Source organism: Henckelia pumila, chromosome 2 (assembly GCF_033568475.1).
Source record: "Henckelia pumila isolate YLH828 chromosome 2, ASM3356847v2, whole genome shotgun sequence".
In the NCBI taxonomy this organism is placed as follows: domain Eukaryota; kingdom Viridiplantae; phylum Streptophyta; class Magnoliopsida; order Lamiales; family Gesneriaceae; genus Henckelia; species Henckelia pumila.
This window is the reverse complement of record NC_133121.1, coordinates 5,904,370-5,924,939: the sequence shown is the minus strand read 5'-3', so window position 1 is coordinate 5,924,939 and position 20,570 is coordinate 5,904,370. Positions and strand designations below refer to the sequence as shown.

Below are 20,570 nucleotides of genomic sequence, written 5' to 3'. Positions count from 1 at the left end.
TTCCTGTTGTTGGTCGATTTGATTTTACTCAAAAATCCTAACCATAAATAACTTTCAAAAAGAAATTCCACCCAATAAAGTTATTAGTTATGAAATTTAATTTTTATTATATAAAATTTATATATTTTTCTTGAGGACCTAATATAAGTGAATATTTGAAAATTAAATTTATTAAAATCCAAAAATATATCAAATATTTTAAATGGAGTTTGTGAAAAGCATCGCACATAACTCTATTGGAATTATGAAATTAGATTTGACAGTGTCTTATAAAGAAAAAAATTGAAAGTCAATAGAGTTGAAAATAATATATTTTGATTAAAAAAAATTAATTATACCCGGAGATGAATTAAAAATGTATACTGCTTGGATGATAATTTCAAATTTTGGATATTTTATTGTCAAAAATGCTTGACATATACAGTGAATCTGGACGAAGAAATTGCTCAAATATACTAGATTCAAATGCAATTTAGGGTCCATTTTATTAGAAGGGTTTGAATAGGGCAAGAGATTCGAATAGTGGATTTCAACAATTCTACGAAACAAGAATTTAAACTACATCATTAACGATTGGTCAAAATTAGTGGGTAATCGCCACGTCACCCGCAGGACACTATCCTGCGGGTAGCATCGACATTATGTGCACAGAGTTGGGCATAGTTGTTGGGCACTATAAAAGATATATATATATATATATATATTTATTGTTGGAGCCAAAGACATTTGTTGTCCACAAGTTTTCTTTGGTCACACACTTCGGTGCGATTTGTTGCGAGCATATGATTGCAAAGAATGTGTAACTGAAATCCAAACTTTACGTGAAATGGAATGATCTTTTTTGCGGTGGATACATTAATTAAATAGCTTGTTGGTTGCATTTCTCATTCCGAGACAAAAAGACCACTCCAAACTCGAAAGAAGGGAGAAACATGTGAAGAGACAAATATAAATTATATTTTTTTTACACAAGACAAATAGAATTTTTAGTGATGTTATATGTATTTGTAGATGGAATGATGGATACAAACTAATTATATTTACGTCCTATGACTAACATAAAGAAAATTATATTTTTAATTATATATGTTCGTTTCTTTATAATTATGTTCAAATATGTTTATTTTTATACATTTTTGGTCATCTGATTTCTGTGTAGTCCTGTAATTTTAAATTGCTGAAAATTTTAGTTTGTTTTCGGTGAAAATTGTGATGTGACATTGTATGTGTTGATGATACATTAGTAATATATGTGTCATATCATATATAAGCCCGATGTTAGGGAAAAAATAAATAAATTACATGATAATGAAAAATAAATGTGATGATCGTTTATTTTATAATAGAATTGGCGCGACGAAATAAATGTCATTTATATTAAAATCGTATAAGATGAGATGAAATGAATAATAGACTTTATTTAAATTCATATAACTTGATTCTTGAGTGAAGTAATGTATAATTTTGTTCCTTACTTTATATCATCAAAATTTTAGTTTGTTTTCGGTGAAAATTGTGATGTGACACTGTATGTGTTGATGATACATCAGTAATATATGTGTCATATCATATATAAGCCCGATGTTAGGGAAAAAATAAATAAATTACATGACAATGAAAAATAAATGTGATGATCGTTTATTTTATAATAGAATTGGCGCGATGAAATAAATGTCATTTATATTAAAATCGTATAAGATGAGATGAAATGAATAATAGACTTTATTTAAATTCATATAACTTGATTCTTGAGTGAAGTAATGTATAATTTTGTTCCTTACTTTATATCATCAAAATTTTAGTTTGTTTTCGGTGAAAATTGTGATGTGACATTGTATGTGTTGATGATACATCAGTAATATATGTGTCATATCATATATAAGCCCGATGTTAGGGAAAAAATAAATAAATTACATGACAATGAAAAATAAATGTGATGATCGTTTATTTTATAATAGAATTGGCGCGATGAAATAAATGTCATTTATATTAAAATCGTATAAGATGAGATGAAATGAATAATAAACTTTATTTAAATTCATATAACTTGATTCTTGAGTGAAGTAATGTATAATTTTGTTTCTTACTTTATATCATATGCTCCATTATTAATAAGCAGTACATTCACCTCCTTTTATTTTTACGTTATTTGTGACGTATTTATTGCCTTTGTGATTAACTTTACTATAGCAACTTTTCAAATATAATTGTATTATCAATTAATAATTAACATAAGAGTCGTACAAATATATATTTTAAGGTATCATCAATGACGGAACCAGGATTTCTAATCTACTCGATCTAAAACTTTAAACTCTCCAATCTTTCAATATTTTGAATTGAGCTATCCGGGCTAACACCAAATTAATTCAAAATTTTTAAAAATTTCTATATACAAAAATTTAAAAAAATTTCGGGCCACCCTAATAAGTGTGGCTCCGCCACTGGGTACCATTGCATCCATTTACGTACGTTGGTACTTGGCAAATAAACTCCTACCAATTAAAAAATTTGCAAATGTTTGCAACTTATACATTTCTAGCCGAGCCGTAGAATTATGATAATCTTTATGTTTAAATGATTATCGGATATAAAATTTATATTAATGCGGTCATTATTCACACACTTGAGTGAAAAATACACAAAAAAGAAAGTTGGAAACAAGCTACACAATATTGACACATATATGAATTTAAGTACTCACAGTAACTTTTAAAATGGAAAGCTTTTTTTAGGCCCAAAAAAAAGTAAACATGCATATATTTGGGCTATTCAAAAGTCAGCAAACATGGCAGCCTGCTTTCTTAAGCAACAAAATGACTTCCTCCAGAATTTCTATGACAACAGCAAATGAAGGCCTCTGGGAAATGTCTTTGCTTGTACACTGCTCTATCATCCTGCGAAAACAACCATCATCGAATCCAAATGCAAACGCATGTTATGGAAATTCTATGTTAATATCAAGAAACCAAAAAGAAGAAAAGTTCCAAGTTCAAAGAAACTATCTTCAAAAGATTAGACATGGAGGTTTACTCAAACTTACTGAAGGATCCTGCCAGGACATCGAAGTGTACGAAACTTCTTCTCAAACTCGACGGACTTGAGATGCATATAGTCAGAGTTCATGTTGGTGAAATGCTTGCCTTCCAGCATCTGCATTATTTTTGGTACCAGAAAAATCAGAGCTCTAGTCATCAAAGATTGAATAAAAACATAAACTTGTGTATACCTGATAGAAAATAAGACCGAAGTCACGAATGTCTCTCTTGGTACCGTCGGCCAACACGTGAAGGATCTGAGAACTGTCACTTAAATGGCCTGCAGCGAAGGAGAAGTCGAGGAGGCCGTGAAAAAGAATCACGAAACAGCATTAAAAAAACCTGTAAAAAGTGAAAATTTATCAATCTGCAGCATACATTGCTCTGGATTAGGATGTATTTGCTTGTACAACATTTGCACCCAATACTCTCCGATCTTCAAGTGGTCACCTTCATCAAGCAGCAAGTTCCTAGGCCATGGTAAAAGTTAAAACACCTGATAATAGTGCATTAAAATGCATTTCTTTCCATTCATTCTTGTCTGATCAATCCCAAAAAAACGAGAGAAAATTTTAAAATTTCAATGCAACTGATGGGAAAATTTTGAGCAAACAACTGACACGAGGTTGCATTTACATCTCGAGTTAAATACGTCTTTGTGAAGACTTTTCTGTTGACTTGCATTAGTTGCTTTGGACGGTCTAGATCAACTCTTGAGTTAAAACTTGATCTAACGGCTATGATTAAAGGGTTTGTTAGTTATGGGCCGTTAGTTAGCAGGATTAAGTTTAAAGGGGGTTGATCTCGAGCTTACAAGAAAGGAGTTAAAATCAAGAAGAGGGCTTCGAATGCTATTCAATTCTCTCGATAATCGTATTCTCTGAATCACAACAAGAGCTTGGCTAAAAAGCAGATCAAGATAGAGCTGGAAACTTGGAGATTGTATCTCGGTGGCTTTGATTCAAATTGTATTCGACAGATACAGCTGTCAAAAGCGTGAGTTGTGATTAATTGAGAGTTGTAACGATTGGAACACTGTTTTGTGATAGTGAATTCATATGGAAAGAATCCCAGAACCTTGGATGTAGGATTTGATAATCCGAACCAAGTAATTCACTGTGTTCTTGTTCTTATTTCTGCGTGAGTTCTTTATTCTGAGATTGTGCATTTTCTCTTGCGGCTGTGTGATTAGTATTTTCTGTGGATCGGTTGTTCTCTGGTGTTTATATTACAACAGTCTTGTTCACGAGCTAAACAAAGAATTGACTATGAATAAGCAAGCTTACCTGAGACGCAAATTATTATGAACAATGGGAAAAGGCTTGTGCTCATGAAGATAATTCATCCCCCTGTCAATTCATGCTTGAATTTCTTTAGTGAATGCAATGTAGATGTGGCATTTTACTTTATGCTAGAACATAAACGCTACCTAGCAATATCGAGTGCGTAACGAAGGCAAGACGCGGGGTCTAGGCGACCCTTTCGAGTCAAAATCTCATCCAAGTTTCCCTGGAATAGCATAACCAAATAACAAAGGTGTATACAAGTGACACAAGTAAAATTTACGCAGTAATGTAAGGCTCCTACCTTCGGTAAGTATTCGGTGATCAAAATCATCTCTTCGCCGTGCACTATTGATCCAAGAAACTGCAAAATATTCGGATGCCGAAGTTCCCTAAGAAAAGTATTATCCTTGGCAGACAATACCCTGAAATGGTTTTCAATCTAACTTTATGTGACTAACTGATGAATGGAATAATGGGATCATTTTAAACTCCAGGAAACGTACATTTTCTCCGGATGGTAAATGTGTCTAGAGATAACCGTTTTAACCACCCAAGTTCCGCGCCACTTGACCTTTTCTGACTCACCAAAATGACCCTGAGAATGACGAGTTTAATCGGGCAATATTTTTTTCTCCGACAAATATAAAAGATGAATCGACCAGTTATAGCAGTTCATGATCCTGATAAACAAGAGACCTGCTTGATTATGGACGAATGCTGCAAATTCAGTTCAGAGATGTCAATATTCTCATGTGCATCTTCTTCGTATCGGATCAACTGCATAAGAAACAAAAACATGAATTTGAACTAGTCTAAAAATTTAAGGGTCATAGTCAGCTTCCTTGAAACCAAATAACAGTAAATGTGATCAAATCACACACTTGGAATCACGGGTTCATGAGATATGAACGTGTCGAATGATTTCCATTTTGCAGATTGAGATATAGATTCACTTGATGGGTACATAAAAAGAGCAAATTTCATGGCCTAAATCTTTTTGAATAATGAAGTTCTATAGAAAATGATAGAAATTACTATTGGTTGGTCCTCGATAATTTCACTGCCTCCGTAGACCTCGAGGATCCTGCAAATATCTTGGTGCTTGTACTGCTTTGCATCTGCATATGGCTACAATACAATGAAAGAATTACTCCAATATGGTTCCCAAATTTCAAATTTAGACACATCGAATTACAAGATGTATTATATCACTCATAAATTTTGAAAATGTCCCCTATTTTCTTTGAAATGGTTTGAAGGTTACTTTTTGTTGACATCTGCATATGGATGAAAGAATTACTCCGTGATTGCGTTAATCTAGTGTTTATTCAATCCGCACTGCAGATCAACAGATATGAGTTCTCACATATAGGTTGAATTACTCAAATATGATTGTCAAACTTCAAATTTAGATAAATTTAGTCAACAAAAAATACCATTAGAACCATTTCAGCAAAAACATGAAGTCCGAGTTCAAGTTCGAATTCGAGTCTGATATTTTTCTCATGTAATAAAAGAAAAGAAAACAGGGGACATTTTCAAAATTTATGAGTGATATAAAACATCTACAGACAAGAAGACCACCAGTATAATATACTAAAGAGAGATATAAAAGATTTAAAAGCCATGTTCACCCACAAAAAATATACCCCTTTCTTTCAAAAGAAGAATCTCGTCACCGTATTCCTGAAGTTTAACGTGAAATAGATACAAGAATGGAGCATGGGTTCATAGAAGATTGAAACTTTATGAAATGGGAATAAAAGAAAAAGGAAAATAAAGTGCAGTTACCGTTCTTTGCCATCGATCTCGGAGATTGACATCGGCGTTGTAGGCCAAAAGAAGCTCAACAATGGAGGCGTGGCCTTCACTGGCGGCGAGATGGAGCGCAGTTCTGTTGTCGTAATCTTGCACGTTGGGAGACATGCCTCGTATCAGCATCTCGTTCAATCCAACTCTGTCCCCTCTCGAAGCAAAACTCAAGAAATTCCCGATCAGTTGCATGTCGAATTCATCTTCCTGATGATGCGTCAGACTCGTCATAACTGTTTGGGGACGAACTACGAGAAATTTCAGGAAAAAAAATAAATCTTGGTGTGGTTCGTGAGAGAAAAATGGCGGTGACGTCGAGGGGGAGTTAGCTTTGGCCTTTGGGGGTTTATTGGGTTTACTACTTAACGCTTAGATTTACCCGTTGGAATCCTTTCGTTAGATTCTATGATGTCTTATTTTGTTGTTTAATTAACACTTTTGCCGGACAATCTAAAGGTGATGTCTGCCGCCAAATCACCAAAACCGAGTGCCATATCCTCCGCCGCTCTCCACCGCACCTCCCTCTCCGATCACTCGCTGCCACCGCAACCCCCACCCACCCAACCCCTCACCCCTCCCCCGGCATCAATCCCCCATTCCAAACTCATCCCCAAAACCCGCTTCATAGTCGATGGCTTCAAACACGCTGACTCCAACTTCTCAGTCTCCTACTTCCTCTCCCACTTTCACTCCGACCACTACACCGGCCTTACACCGCAATGGTCTCAAGGCATCATCTATTGCTCACCCACCACTGCTCGCCTCCTCCACAATATACTCAATATTCCGGAACATTTTATTTTCCCGTTGTCACTTTCTCAATCTGTGTTAATCGACGGTGCTGAAGTATTTCTGGTTGATGCAAATCACTGCCCAGGTGCTGTACAGTTTTTGTTCAAAGTCCCGGTGAGTAACCGTAAGCTTGTTGAGTTTGAGAAGTATGTTCACACAGGTGATTTCAGGTATTGTGATGAGATGAAGAATGAAGGTGTGTTGCGTGAGTTTGTTGGTGCAGATGGTGTGTTCTTGGACACCACTTATTGTAATCCGAAGTTTGTATTTCCTAGTCAGGAGGAGTCAATTGATTATATTGTTGGGGTGATAAAAAATATAGGAGTCGATAATGAGGGTGTCTCGAACGTAAAGAATGTGTTGTTCGTAGTTGCGACATATGTTATTGGTAAGGAGAAGATTTTGCTGGAGATTTCACGAAGGTGTAAGAGGAAGATTCATGTCAGTAGCAGGAAAAAGGCAGTATTGCGTGCATTGGGTTTGGGAGAAGATGGCATGTTCACTGAGAATGAATTGGAGAGTGATGTTCATGTGGTTGGATGGAATGTATTAGGTGAGACGTGGCCATATTTTAGGCCTAATTTTGTGAAGATGAAGGAGATTATGAGCGAGAAAGGGTATTCCAAGGTTGTGGGATTTGTTCCAACAGGGTGGACATATGAAATTAAGCGGAACAAGTTTGCGGTGAGGAGCAAAGATTCATTTGAGATTCATCTTGTGCCTTATAGTGAGCATTCAAACTACAATGAGTTAAGAGAGTATGTGAAGTTTTTGAAGCCTAAGCACATAATTCCCACGGTTGGTGCTGATATTGAAAAAATAGATAGCAAGAGTGCTAATTCAATGCGGAAGCATTTTGCTGGATTGGTTGATGAAATGGCTATCAAGCAAAATTTCTTAATGGGTTTTACTCGTGGTGTGAAGGGGGTAGAGCAGGTGGATGATGACAAGGATTGTCCATTTGCTTCAGAAAATTTTCTGAAGGAAGAAGATGAAGTTACATTGTCTGCTCCATGTTTTCGAAATGACGTTACACCAGAGGGCGACACAAAATGTTCATTTCCTCGTCAAAACCCTGTTACATATTCTGACGATATGAAAGAAGACCATGTTGAGAAGTCTGTGCAAGAACTTCGAGAGTGCTTACCCAGTTGGGTGACCCAGTGCCAGATTTTGGATTTACTCACTGGTGCCAGAGGAAATGTTGTTGAAGCCGTTTCTAATTTTTATGAACATGAAACCGAATTTTATGAACAGGCACTTCCTAGTACATCAGTATCGTGCACTTTCCAAGAAAGTTCAGAAAATCAACCTGCTCTGTCTTTTAAACCACAACCTATCAACAAAACGAATCTTGGTGATGGTGTTCTTTTCACTCAAAGCTTTAAATTATCGGGTGTTGGAGATTTGAAGAAGAGTGGATTCTCTCCAGGAAAAAGAAAGAAAAATATTGATACCAAGGCAAAAAAGAGAGCTAGAGCTGATGTTAGACAGGTTTCCAATGATATAAAGCAGCATTCCATCACTAAATTCTTTAGCAAAAAAAGGTCTGCCATCTCCGAAGATCGTAAAGTTGAAGTTGATTTGAGCTATTGTAGTAATGATCAAAGTCAATTTCCTACAGATGCTACCGAGCTACACAAAGAAGATGTGGACCAGTTTATTCAGATAGTAAATGGTGACGAATCTTTAAGAAACTATGCTGCCACCATCCTCGGGGAAGCCAAAGGAGACATTAATACGGCCCTGGACTTATATTATAGTGATAATATTGTTATCGGCATCGAAACTAAACACAAGTTACTCAACAGCCGTATAACAATGGAACCTGAAAGTTCAAGCAGCATATGTTCTGTGGACAGGAATTATGAGCTATCAGAGAGCCACAGATATGACATCAAGCCTAATATTGGTTGCACTGATCTAACTAAGGACAATGTGTCTACAAATTACATATCACTTCCACCTGAACAATATTCTCCTGTTGATCACGGTCCGTCTACTTGGTCTCCAGTCATCTGATTACAAATTTTGGTTCATTAATGTTGTTAAAGTATGTTACTCCTTAAATGGTTTTTGCTTAAGGTTGAGGATTGTTTCCAGCTTGCTGGAGGAAAGGACAGCCTGCTCCATACATTCATATAGCTCGAACTTTTGATCTAGTTGAGGAAGAAAAGGGGAAGTTGAAAGCTACAGCAATGCTATGCAACATGTTTAGAAGGTTTGTTTCCTGGGGATTTTTCCCTTCTGTTGTTTTCAAGTTTCCAAGTTACCGGTAAAGCATTCAATTGTTTACTGATTTTTGTTTTGAAAATAAGTTATCATGCTTTTTATTTTATTTTATATATATATAATTCAGTATTCTTAAGAATGCAGTTTACTGGCCCTTTCACCTGAGGATGTAGTACCTGCTGTGTATTTGTGCACAAATAAGATCGCTCCTGACCATGAAAATACGGTAATTCTTCTTGCCACACCTCTTTTCTTCAGTGCTGTTCGGATGTTGAACTTTGTACTGGAGTGTCTGGACTCAAATGCTAAGGCTGAAAACTGTGATCTAATCTTCTATTTTATACTGGTTTTATACTGGTTATTTGTCCACATCTTAATAATTTCTTCATCTTTGTAATTGTACCCAGAATGGTTTTACTAATTTGCTATTATGGTAAGTCAGGAACTGAATATTGGTGGTAGCATTGTTGTTGCAGCCCTGGAAGAGGTTTGTGGGACCAAAAAATCTAAAATAAGCAATCTTTATAATAGCCTTGGCGATCTAGGTAGATTAAAATACCCATGCAAAATGTAATATTTTATCATTTAACACAATTACATCTGGAGTATAAATTTATTTAGCTGTTAAATGATGTGGGTTGAATCAGGTGATGTGGCTCAACTTTGCCGACGGAGGCAGTCTCTCCTTGCTCCTCCGCCGGTGCTTACGATTGAAGGAGTGTATTCTGTTCTCCGAAAGATAAGGTATTTCTTGCCTAATTATTGGTTTTATATGTAGATTGTCACTACTTTTTTCCCGATATCATGAGAAGTACAGTGAACAATTGCCTGACATTACTTTCCTAATCAAAATCTTTTGTTCAATGTTTTAGTCTGACACTAGTATATTTGGCTTTCACGGGGTCATGTGGTCTAGGGAATTCTTTTTGTTTAAGAAGTCAATTATATTTTGATTTACTATTATTTTTGTGATGAAAAATAGTGCAGTTAACTTTCTCCATATGAACCGACAGAGTGCTACTTAGTTTCGTCACTGCATCATCATCTTTTAGTGCAACATTAATGCTTTTGAACAAATAGCTTGATAAGGACCAAAAATTAAACTTACAACTATTCTTGCGATGAAGATTAAATACTCCCGGTTCACTATGGCCGACTTCCGTCTCTGTTCGATCAGTCGGTCTCACTAGGGCTTTCGGTAAACTTCTTTCATTTCCGAATCCCTTCCTTCGCTGCTTTGAGAACCATGCGAAGTTTAAAGCTAGTGCTAGACTCAAAATAGAACAGATGGAAGGACAATCAATTTTAAAGTTCTGAGGTGAAATTGCAGCACCATAGTCTTGGTTTTGGCGTCATAGGGTTTCAGATTGAAACAGGAAAATGGTAAATATTAGAACTATGCAGTACTCCTGGCATTGCCAATAGAACTCCTAGTTGTGTCTAAATTTGTTTTAGGGTGCAGACATTTTAAAACTAGTTTCATGGCGTTAGTTATGGATATCTTGCTCTAAATTATAGAACCCCTTTTCTTCCCATTGTATGTTTTGTTAATTGTATCCATGAAGGTCACTTTGTAAGTCCTTTGATAGTTTTAGTTTAAGGTGGCTTGTGCGGGTAGATAATATATACTTAATTATTTATCAGCTATAAATGATTTGTGTTTTATTTGATTATTGTAAAAGAGATATACCTCTTGTTATTCTAAGCAAACGTTCCACGCTTACATTGAATTCATCAGTACGCAAACCGGTAGCGGCAGTGCAAGCAGGAAGAAAGGTCTAATTGTGAATCTCATGTGCTCGAGTAGAGAGAACGAGATTAAATTTCTCGTCAGAACTTTGGTGAGTAAAGTCACAATTTTTCTCATTGGTTTACATTTTTATGAGCAAGTATTCTAGATTATTGGATCATGTGGATATTATCAAAGCATGTGAAGGTTTGTAAGCATTTTTTTGGTTTTGCACTGTGCTAATTAATGGCTGAAAATTATCCAATGCTTAGCTTCAGTTGTTTTATTTTTCAAGTGCTCAATATTGTAGGACTATTTCTCTGAATAATAGTGAATGCATAGCAGCTAAAGTTCAGCTCTTGGATTTAACTCCTAGTTTTTAGAGACTCAGAACGCACATCTACTGTCTATTTTCAGTTATTTCAGTTTTGAGCCCTTCTGTTTTTTCTGTCAATTTGGCTTTCCAAGCACCTGAGATTGTAATTGTCCCCATATTCATCTTTGCACATAGGTTAGGAATCTAAGAATTGGAGCTATGATGAGAACCGTTCTGCCTGCTTTAGCTCAGGCTATTGTGATGAATTTGTCTCATGAAGTTACTGAAAATTTGAAGGATCTTCTTCAGGTTTGTTTATTTTAATATCTGGCATCATGTTGCTTGTAATTACCAGTTCACTTCATAAATAAGCAATAGGACTATCATGTCCACTGAGTTATTTTTCCTTCTACTTCTTGGTAGCGTCTCTCCAATGCAGTAATCGAGGCATATAATGTACTTCCCAACTTGGTAAGCTTCAGATCTGAATTCTGAAACAAAGATTTTCTTTTGTCATTGTTGTTACGTGCAGATATCTTAGTTCTATTTACTCTTGCGTGGGCTAGATTTGAACATGAAACGGGGATGCTCTTAAATTTCATAGTTACATATTAATTTCACGGAATAATATCACTATTTTTAGTTTTGTTTTGGAGATAATATAGTAATCGTTAAAGCCTGATCATATGACAACTATCACTGCACTTTTTTATCATAATAATTTGCTATTTTTGTTTCTCATTTAAGTTAGATGATTATTAGGTGTTGTGATCTGATGTTAACTTCTTGTTTTCAGGATTTACTTATCCCATCCCTGATTGAAAAAGGGGTTGAATTTTCGCCCACAACTTTATCAATGATTCCTGGCACACCAATCAAACCGATGCTTGCGAAGTAATGTGGCTACCACTTCTATCACTAACATTGTGAAAAATGATCACTAGAACTCTTCATAAATTGTTTCATTTGTATCATATGGTAGGATTTCTAACGGAGCTCCTCAGGTGCTGAAGCTCTTCCATGGCAAATCATTCACTTGTGAATTTAAGTGAGTTCTTGATGATTTTTAATTTATTTTCAAACGCTAAGTATTTTTTTCCTTCCTTTTTTTTGCCCCCTGAAGTAAATTGTGTTTGTGGTGTCCGTGAAGTTGATTTTGGTAACAATCTGCCTTGGGGGTGTGTTTGTGAAGACGATAGATATGTATATCCAAAAAGCTTAATCTCATTAATCTTGAAATCCTATTTAAAAACAACCAACTTGACATGGAGACTTACAACCATTAAATTAAAATACTAAAATCTAGATGACTCTTAAATATATTAAGAGATTAAATAAAAGAAATATCTAGAAAGTGATGGTCAAGATTCTGATTTAATCCAACAATGCCTCCCTTAAATCAGATTTGCTCTTAACTCCCAAAGCTGCAACATTTCTTGAGAAAGTGAGTCCTCCAAGAGATTTTGTGAAAACATCAGCAAGTTGTTCATCACTTCGACAATACTCCACTTTGATTTCTCCTTCATTAACAAGTTCCCTCAAAAAATGGAAACGAAGACGAATGTGCTTCGTTTTTCCATGTAAAACAGGATCCTTTGAAACTGAGATGGTTGATATATTGTCACAAAATAGTGTTGTAGGACCTTTTTGCTTAAACATCAATCTTTCCAAAACTCCTCTCATCCACATAATTTGACAAGCAGCTGAAGATGCCGCTATATATTCTGCCTCGGTGGTAGAAAGTGCTACAATTGGTTGTTTCTTTGAATTCCAAGAAATAGCTCCACTGCCAAGATTGAAAACATAGCCCGAGGTACTTCGAGAGTCATCAACACTGCCTCCCAAATCACTGTCTGTATAACCAACAAGTTTGATAGAAACTTGTGCTTCATAGAAAATTCCATGATTAATCGTCCCTTTAATATACCTCAAAATTCTTTTTGCAGCCTCCCAATGATTTGAGCAAGGTTTTTCCATAAACCTACTGAGTAAACTTACCGCGTACATGATGTCGGGTCGAGTAGCGGAAAGATACAGCAGATTTCCAATCAAACTTCGAAAAATGGTTGAATTCACAAGCTTTCCTTCACCTTTCTTACTCAGCTTCAAACCCGTAATGCATGGAGTTACCACAAGATTTGAATGCTCCATCTTGAATTTGCTTAAAATTTCAGTTGCATACTTCTCTTGAGAAATGAATATCCCTGCCTTGGACTGTTGAACATTAATGCCCAGAAAGTTATGCAACTCTCCCAAATCAGTCATGTCAAATTCATTCATCATTGAGATTTTAAAATCCACCACCATCTCCAAATCACCAGTCCATCGTTGTTTCCTCTAATGTTGAAAATAAACTTTTATTTCCCGTCATGTGCTTACTAGCCCCACTATCCAAATACCAGATATCACCGACATTGCCGTTCGAGGCAATTAACAAAGTTTCAGAATTTTCTGCTTTATTTTCAATTATCAAACCCGCTGGCCTTTTTTCCGGATAGAGAAACCAACCATCATTTATTTTATGCCCAGGTTTATTGCAATGAGAACAATAACCATTGGTTTCTTTACCTTGGTATGTACCTCGATTTCTTCCTCTTTGATAATTTCCAAAGGATTGATTCTTCTCCTTATCTTTTGAAACTTCATTGCCTTTGGTTTGTTCATTTGATGATGAGCATATCTTCCTCCTTTTCCTCGTCCACGGCCCCTTCCTCGTCCGCGATACGAGCCACGGCCTCCCGAGAATGTAAAACTGAAATTTTAAAGCTTGATCGTGAGAAGAAGAGACTTCAGAATTTCTTTGAATAATTCTCGCCTCATGCGCTTCTAATCTTCCTTGTAGGCTCTCCAACGACATGGAAGAAAGATCTTGAGATTCTTCAATAGCCACTACCACATGGTCGAATTTTCTTGGTAGGCTTCGTAAAAAATTTTCGACTACCCTTTGGGTATCCATAATTTCTCCATTCGTTGCCATCTGATTTACAATAGAATTGACTCTTGTAAAATAATCAGCAATTTTCTCAATATCTTTCATCTCCAATTTCTCGAAATCTTCCCGCAAGGACTGTAATCGAACCTTTTTTACTTGATCTTGTCCAGAATAAGTCGAAACATGAATTTTCCATGCACTTTGAGAATCTTCTGCCTTGGAGATCCTCTCATAAACAGGAATTTCAATTGCTTGGTAAATCTGGAAACGGGCCTTTCTATCCTTTTGCCTCTTGTTCTTCAAAGTATTTTTCTGTGTTTCGTTCAATTGAGCTTCATCTTCGGGTGGATTGACACCTTCTTCAACGACACTCCACAAATCTTGAGATTCAAGACATAACTTCATTAGACTGCTCCAATAATCAAAATTTTCTCCATTGAAACGAGGCACAAGAGAAACAAGATTATTATTGGACATTTTTCTTTTTCACTCCCTTATCTCTCACGTGGGCTCCTTTTTTTTTGTTTTAGAGAAGAAGTGGCTTTGATACCAAATTGAAGACGATAGATATGTATATCCAAAAAGCTTAATCTCATTAATCTTGAAATCCTATTTAAAAACAACCAACTTGACATGGAGACTTACAACCATTAAATTAAAATACTAAAAACTAGATGACTCTTAAATATATTAATAGACTAAATAAAAGAAATATCTAGAAAGTGATTGTCAAGATTCTGATTTAATCCAACAGTTTGTACTCTCAGATTGGATCAGTAGCATTAACTCAAGTATTATCAAATGATCAGCTCCTCTAACTTTGAGATGCTATATATTTGGGAATGTTTATTTGTGGTCTTTGATTTGAGTATTGCAATGTTGGATTGATTTAACAATTATTTGCTTTCCGTGAATCTTATCAGGTATGATGGCCAACGTGCTCAAATTCACAAATTAGTAGACGGTTCTGTACGTGTTTTTTCGAGGAATGGTGATGAAACCACATCAAAATTCCCTGATTTAATCAACATAGTTGTGGATTTATCTGCTCATGCAGCACATTCATTTATTGTGGATGCAGAGGTGATTCTCACGGTTTTCTCTCGCATTCTTTCTTTCTTTCTTAAAAGTTGCTTCAATTTTCTATACAATGATTTGCTGCTTGCACCTAAAGTATTTCTGTTGTTTGTAATTGTAGGTTCTCATATTACTTGTTACGAATTATGAGTTTTCTTGATACTCGAAGTTAGGAAAATTGAACCCCTTCTGATTTCAGGTGGTTGCAGTTCATAGAAAGAACACTTTGAAGCTCTTGTCATTTCAAGAACTATCTTCCAGGGAGAGAGGGAAGAAAGGATCAGTGATTGATACTGAGAAAATAAAGGTAAACTATATGTGTTTTCTTCAAGTGAAGAGCAGACCATTAATTTTGCCCCAGCTTAGATCCACACTGAGGCTCAGTAATATTTTTAATTTTTTTTATTAATCTTTACCTAAAGAAATTTTGGTTAAACATTTAATATCTGTTGAACATTTATTTGGTTATATGTTAAAATTGCTTGTAGATTGTCAGTTGTCAAGAACAATTAAATCCCCGGTCGCCATTTTTTTTACTTTTATGTATAAGGTGGGTGGATTCTAAAAAGTTTTCCTTGTTTTTGGGCATCATATTCTTTTCCTTATAACTGGTTGGAATTAGATTCGAAACGGTTTTTCCTTTGCTTTGTATATAATCTAAAAACTCCTGGCTGCCTTGGTGATTGTTTTTGTTTGGAAATTCACAAAAGGTGTGTCGCTATAAAAAAAATATGAAAAGGAAGTCATTGTGATCAGAGGTGCCTATGCTGCTGAAGAATTGGGTCCTGCGCAAAGTAGGTTCCTTTCAAAAAACTGAAAAGAAAGAGCAAAAATAATAAAATAAAAAGACCACCGCCAACTTGGTCTTTTGCTTACCAGATACTTCCTCCATATTACATTGTTTGACTTTAAGATTGTCTTAGGAGTATTAGCTTCATAGTTTGATTAGAGTTTTGAATCTGTATTGCTGTCTCTTCATGCAGGTTGAAATATGCATTTTTGTCTTTGACATCATGTTTGCAAATGGAAAGCAGTAAGTTTGTACGGTATTTCTATTTAATATTTCCTAAATATTTGTGGATCATCATATTTAAACCTGAATAACATAACCAGTGGCAAAGATGTTTGATCGCTTCAGAAATGCATTCCTTGGTTAAAAGGCATTCTATTTAAATACTTGATCAATTATTGCTTGCTTATATATATACTTTCCTGCATTCTTATGCTCCTACACCATTCTTTGCAGGTTATTGGATCTACCTTTGCGTGAAAGACGGCAATGTATGCCCTGTCAACATATATAATTCTTTCCCAAATATTATCAGTTTTTAGTCTGATTTACATTTCCTTGGTAAATCAGTTATGAAAAATTTACTTGGAGAACCAAAGCCAGGTTACTTTGAGTATGCAACAGAAATGACGGTAAGCCTTTTTCTCTCATTAAGTGAAGGGGAAAAATGCCAAATATGCTATTGCCATACCGAATTCACCCAATTCTTTTAGGTGGAATCCCGGGATGCTGATGTAAGTAATGAAGACACGTTGATAAAGATGAATGGTTTTCTTGACAATGCCATTTGCGCATCGTGTGAAGGCATCATGGTAAAATCTCTTGATGTTGCTGCTGGATACACTCCATCAAAGCGTTCTGATTCTTGGTTGAAGGTGATATTATATAATCATTATGAGATCAAGATCTTCTTAAATTAGAAACTGGGGGATTCTTTATTCCATGAGAAAATTCTCTATTTCTTTGGCAGGTCAAGAGAGATTATGTTGAAGGACTAAATGATTCTTTGGACTTGGTTCCCATCGGTGGTTGGTATGGAAATGGAAGAAAAGCTGGATGGTAAAAACTTCAGGCTGTGTTTGAATCCAATTGTTTTCCCATATAGCAGTTGCAGAATTCTTTTAGAAACAAATGTCATTTCATGTGCCCGATTATTGTTTAAATAAATCAAAATTACTCAGTTCCTCTCATTTTCAAGCATAAATTCTTATTTTCAGGTACAGCCCGTTCCTGATGGCCTGTTATAATCCCGATTCTGAGGAATTTCAGAGTGTTTGCCGCGTCATGTCTGGATTTTCAGACGCTTTCTATATAGAGGTACATTCCAGTTAGTATTTGATTGGTGTTGTAGGAAGATGCTTGTAAAGTTGGGGGAAAAAATGCTACTTTATCCTTTATCCAAACATAGAATTGCTACTGCTTTTTCCTGAAAATGGCACTTAAAAATATTTCCTGTATAAAATGTTTTCTTTTGGCTAATTGTTTTTCCTTCCTTTCTTTATTTTTTTCTTTTCTTTAAAAAAAATGAAAACTCGCAAATGCTTATATAAATAAATCTATCCCATTGCACCCAAAGGGCACGTTGGGTGTTGAAGTTCATATACTTAATCCTAAATACACCACAATGACTATGACAGATTTACCGGTAGTTCTGTTTGGATTTGCAGATGAAAGAGTTCTTTTCCGGTGACAGAATCCTAGCCAAAAAACCACCATACTATCAAACCTCTGAGGTACCCGATGTTTGGTTTTGTGCAGAAATTGTGTGGCAATTAAGGGGTGCTGACTTCACTCTGTCACCCGTACATCATGCTGCCATCGGTTTAGTCCATCCGTCTCGCGGTATATCAGTCAGGTTTCCGAGATTTATTCAATCTGTATCCGATAGAAAGGCTGAAGAATGTAGCACAAGTGAAGATATTGCAGACTTGTTCAATCTCCAGACAAGAAAAATGGACGTGAGAATCAAAGAATGAGCACAGATTTTTATTCTTTGGTCAGGTAGCCTTTTGGTAAAGCTGTATAGTTCAAGTTTTTGTAAATCTTGTAGCTTTTCCTCGGGATTTTTAGGTCCGGCCGCAACTGTTGGAAAATTAAACATGCTGCTTCACGTTTATATGGTTCTTTGTTAATGGAGAAACCTCAGCGGAAAGCTAAATTTTGAAGATATTAATATAAAATTTCTCCAAAATTATTTTGAACTAAACTGAAATAAAGCAACTTCAAAGGGTTAATCTATGCAAGTCTTGATAACTTTACAAAAGAATATTATAACCAAGAGAAAGTTTCAACCAAAGACCATTTCAAATTTCAAGTGGTCTCGAAGAGTGCAAGGTACGCTGCAGAAAAAGTCCCATCACGTCCAGCAATATATAATAGAGAACAAATGCAATGTTCTATCCATATAAATCTAATCGTAAGCTTGAAAATGAATCCGACGAGGCATAGGCGTGAAGTGGGTTTAGAGGACTAAACTAAATCCGGACGGTTCTCTACACAAGTACACGACAAGACTTGTCGTCAATGGATATGCCCAGATGTATTTCGGAGTAGATTTTTCTGAAACTTTCGCCTGGTTGCTAGGATGGACACCATATGAATGCTAATGGCTATTGCTGCACAAAAGGGTTGGATTGTACACCAAATGGATGTTGAGTCAGATTTTCTAAATGGATATTTGGAGGAAGAAATGAAAGATGTCTTTGAAATGACAGATCTTGGGAAAATGACATTCTTCCTTGGTATTCAGGTGTATCAAATGCAAAATAAAATATTTTTGTGTCGGCAAAAATATGTAAGAGAAGTTCTCAAGAAATTTAATATAGAAGTGTCCAAGCCAACAGAAACACCAATGAACCAGAAAAGAGAGGTTTTGCAGAGAAGATGGAGCTAGGAAAGTGGATGAAAGACTGTATAGAAGCTTGATCGGCTGCCTCATGCATTAAACTTCAACCAGATATATATAATGCAAGCAATAAGTTTGTTATCAAGGTATATGCATTGTGCTAGTGAAATTCATTTTCAAGCAAAAAGAATTCTCTGATTTATCAAAGACACGATCGATTATGGAATAAAGTTCAGTCAAGTTATGAACTTCAGTCTTCATGGATATTCAGACAGCGATTGGGCTGGATGTGCTGATGATATGAGAAGCAGTTACTGTTTTAGTTTTGGTTCTGGAACTTTTTCATGGTGTAATAAGAAACAAGAAGTTATAGCACAGTCCATGGCAGAAGCAAAATATGTGTCTGCTTGTGCTTTTGTAAATCAAACACTTTGGATCAAGAAATTGTTGGCTGATTTGCATATGGAACCACTAGAAGACACGAATTTAAATGTACGGGGACAAACAAGATGCAATCTCTATTGCAAATAATCCAGTGTTCCATGGCAAAACAAAACATTTCAAAATAAAGTTTTATCTTTTAAGTGAAGTGCAAAAAGAGAAGTACAATTAGTCTACTGCAGAACAAAAGATCAACATGCTGACATTTTGACAAAGGCCCTTCCAAAGTCAGATTTGAATTTTTAAGGCAGAAACTTGCAAAACAGAAGATCAACATGCTGACATTTTGACAAAGGCCCTTCCAAATCAAATTTGAATTTTTAAGGCAAAAACTTGGTGTGGGCAACTTTCGAGCCGAGGAAGAGTGAATATTTGATGACTCTTGAAGCTTTGTTATTTTATTAGGACTCTATACATAAGGACTCTGCATATTCTATATTGATTAGGACTCTATAATGATTATTTTATATAAATAGATGATAGATTGCATAATAAAATAATTCTTTGGCTTTCTCAATTCCTTCGCCACGTCAATTTTCTTCTTTTCTTAACAAAATATCCTACATATTTCCGTTCTAAAGTTTTTTTTTCACTAATTCCGTCATTATTATTATTGATTAAATATCGAAAATGCGCTTTTTATTAAATTAATATAAAATAAATAAAAATTTATTAAAAATATATTGCATTTTAAAAAATTATTTTATCAATTTATGCTAATCCAGGACAATATGTCTTGAATTCAGTTTTAGAGGGTGTTTCGCTGAGTTTATAAGGTTTACAAAACAACTTATATTTCAAATATGTTTGGTAAAATATTTTCCAAACAGCAAGCTTTCAAAATAAGGTGTTTGACAACTTATAAGCTTCTTTTAAAAAAGTAAAGTTACCCCTATTTTTAAAAAAAATATCTTTTTTAATATTTTTCATATCATCCTTATATATTTTATTAAATACTCATCATGTCCCCTCCCCAATATCATTTTACATGATTTATCAATTTTTTTAAAAATTAAAATGTATAATAGTTTTATTTTTTAATACCTGTTTAAAATGTATGATAAAACTCTAAAACTATTTCTTATATATATATATATATATATATATATATAAATATTTACATTACTTTCATAAAATTACATTTTTTTAAATAATTTTGACTATAAAAAAATCTTATAATATTAAACACATCATTTTTAAATTTTTAAATATAAGTTAATCCAAATACTTTAATATCTTATTTTTAAAATAAGATTTAAAGCTTATAAGCTCTAAACGAG

General features: G+C 35.0%; 2 protein-coding genes across 3 annotated transcripts; one reads left to right on the top strand and one right to left on the bottom strand.

The window, feature by feature from the left end:
* Positions 1-2,681: 2,681 nt before the first annotated feature.
* On the bottom strand, positions 2,682-6,371 carry LOC140879458 (serine/threonine-protein kinase 12-like). Its single transcript, XM_073283152.1, has 11 exons — positions 6,116-6,371; positions 5,360-5,452; positions 5,021-5,101; positions 4,828-4,919; positions 4,626-4,746; positions 4,468-4,547; positions 4,325-4,387; positions 3,417-3,508; positions 3,230-3,318; positions 3,044-3,153; positions 2,682-2,897 (listed from the first exon to the last, which is right to left on the bottom strand). The coding sequence occupies exons 1-11, from the start codon at positions 6,365-6,367 to the stop codon at positions 2,780-2,782; spliced, it is 1,191 nt and encodes a 396-aa protein (XP_073139253.1). The 5' UTR covers positions 6,368-6,371; the 3' UTR covers positions 2,682-2,779.
* Positions 6,372-6,595: 224 nt separating this feature from the next.
* LOC140879456 (DNA ligase 6) lies at positions 6,596-18,184 on the top strand. 2 transcript variants are annotated; one of them, XM_073283150.1, is made up of 19 exons: positions 6,596-8,921; positions 9,032-9,149; positions 9,305-9,386; positions 9,603-9,705; positions 9,808-9,904; positions 10,899-11,001; positions 11,401-11,514; positions 11,629-11,676; positions 12,002-12,099; positions 12,188-12,253; positions 15,061-15,220; positions 15,414-15,521; positions 16,198-16,247; positions 16,461-16,495; positions 16,575-16,636; positions 16,718-16,879; positions 16,975-17,063; positions 17,222-17,321; positions 17,672-18,184. In XM_073283150.1, the coding sequence occupies exons 1-19, from the start codon at positions 6,596-6,598 to the stop codon at positions 17,978-17,980; spliced, it is 4,230 nt and encodes a 1,409-aa protein (XP_073139251.1). In that variant the 3' UTR covers positions 17,981-18,184. The 2 variants fall into 2 exon arrangements, with proteins under 2 accessions (XP_073139251.1, XP_073139252.1); XM_073283151.1 differs by having other exon boundaries at positions 17,763-17,924.
* Positions 18,185-20,570: the final 2,386 nt, after the last annotated feature.

Excerpts from the sequence above, each read along its gene's own strand:
- LOC140879458 (XM_073283152.1), bottom strand. The coding sequence starts at position 6,367 with ATGACGAGTCTGACGCATCATCAGGAAGATGAATTCGACATGCAACTG. Across the intron at positions 4,747-4,827 it reads ATTTACCATCCGGAGAAAAT|GGTATTGTCTGCCAAGGATA; the intron begins GTACGTTTCCTG and ends AAACCATTTCAG. Across the intron at positions 4,388-4,467 it reads TACGCACTCGATATTGCTAG|GGGGATGAATTATCTTCATG; the intron begins GTAGCGTTTATG and ends ATGAATTGACAG.
- LOC140879456 (XM_073283150.1), top strand. The coding sequence starts at position 6,596 with ATGTCTGCCGCCAAATCACCAAAACCGAGTGCCATATCCTCCGCCGCT. Across the intron at positions 12,100-12,187 it reads ATCAAACCGATGCTTGCGAA|GATTTCTAACGGAGCTCCTC; the intron begins GTAATGTGGCTA and ends ATCATATGGTAG. Across the intron at positions 16,248-16,460 it reads ATGTTTGCAAATGGAAAGCA|GTTATTGGATCTACCTTTGC; the intron begins GTAAGTTTGTAC and ends CATTCTTTGCAG.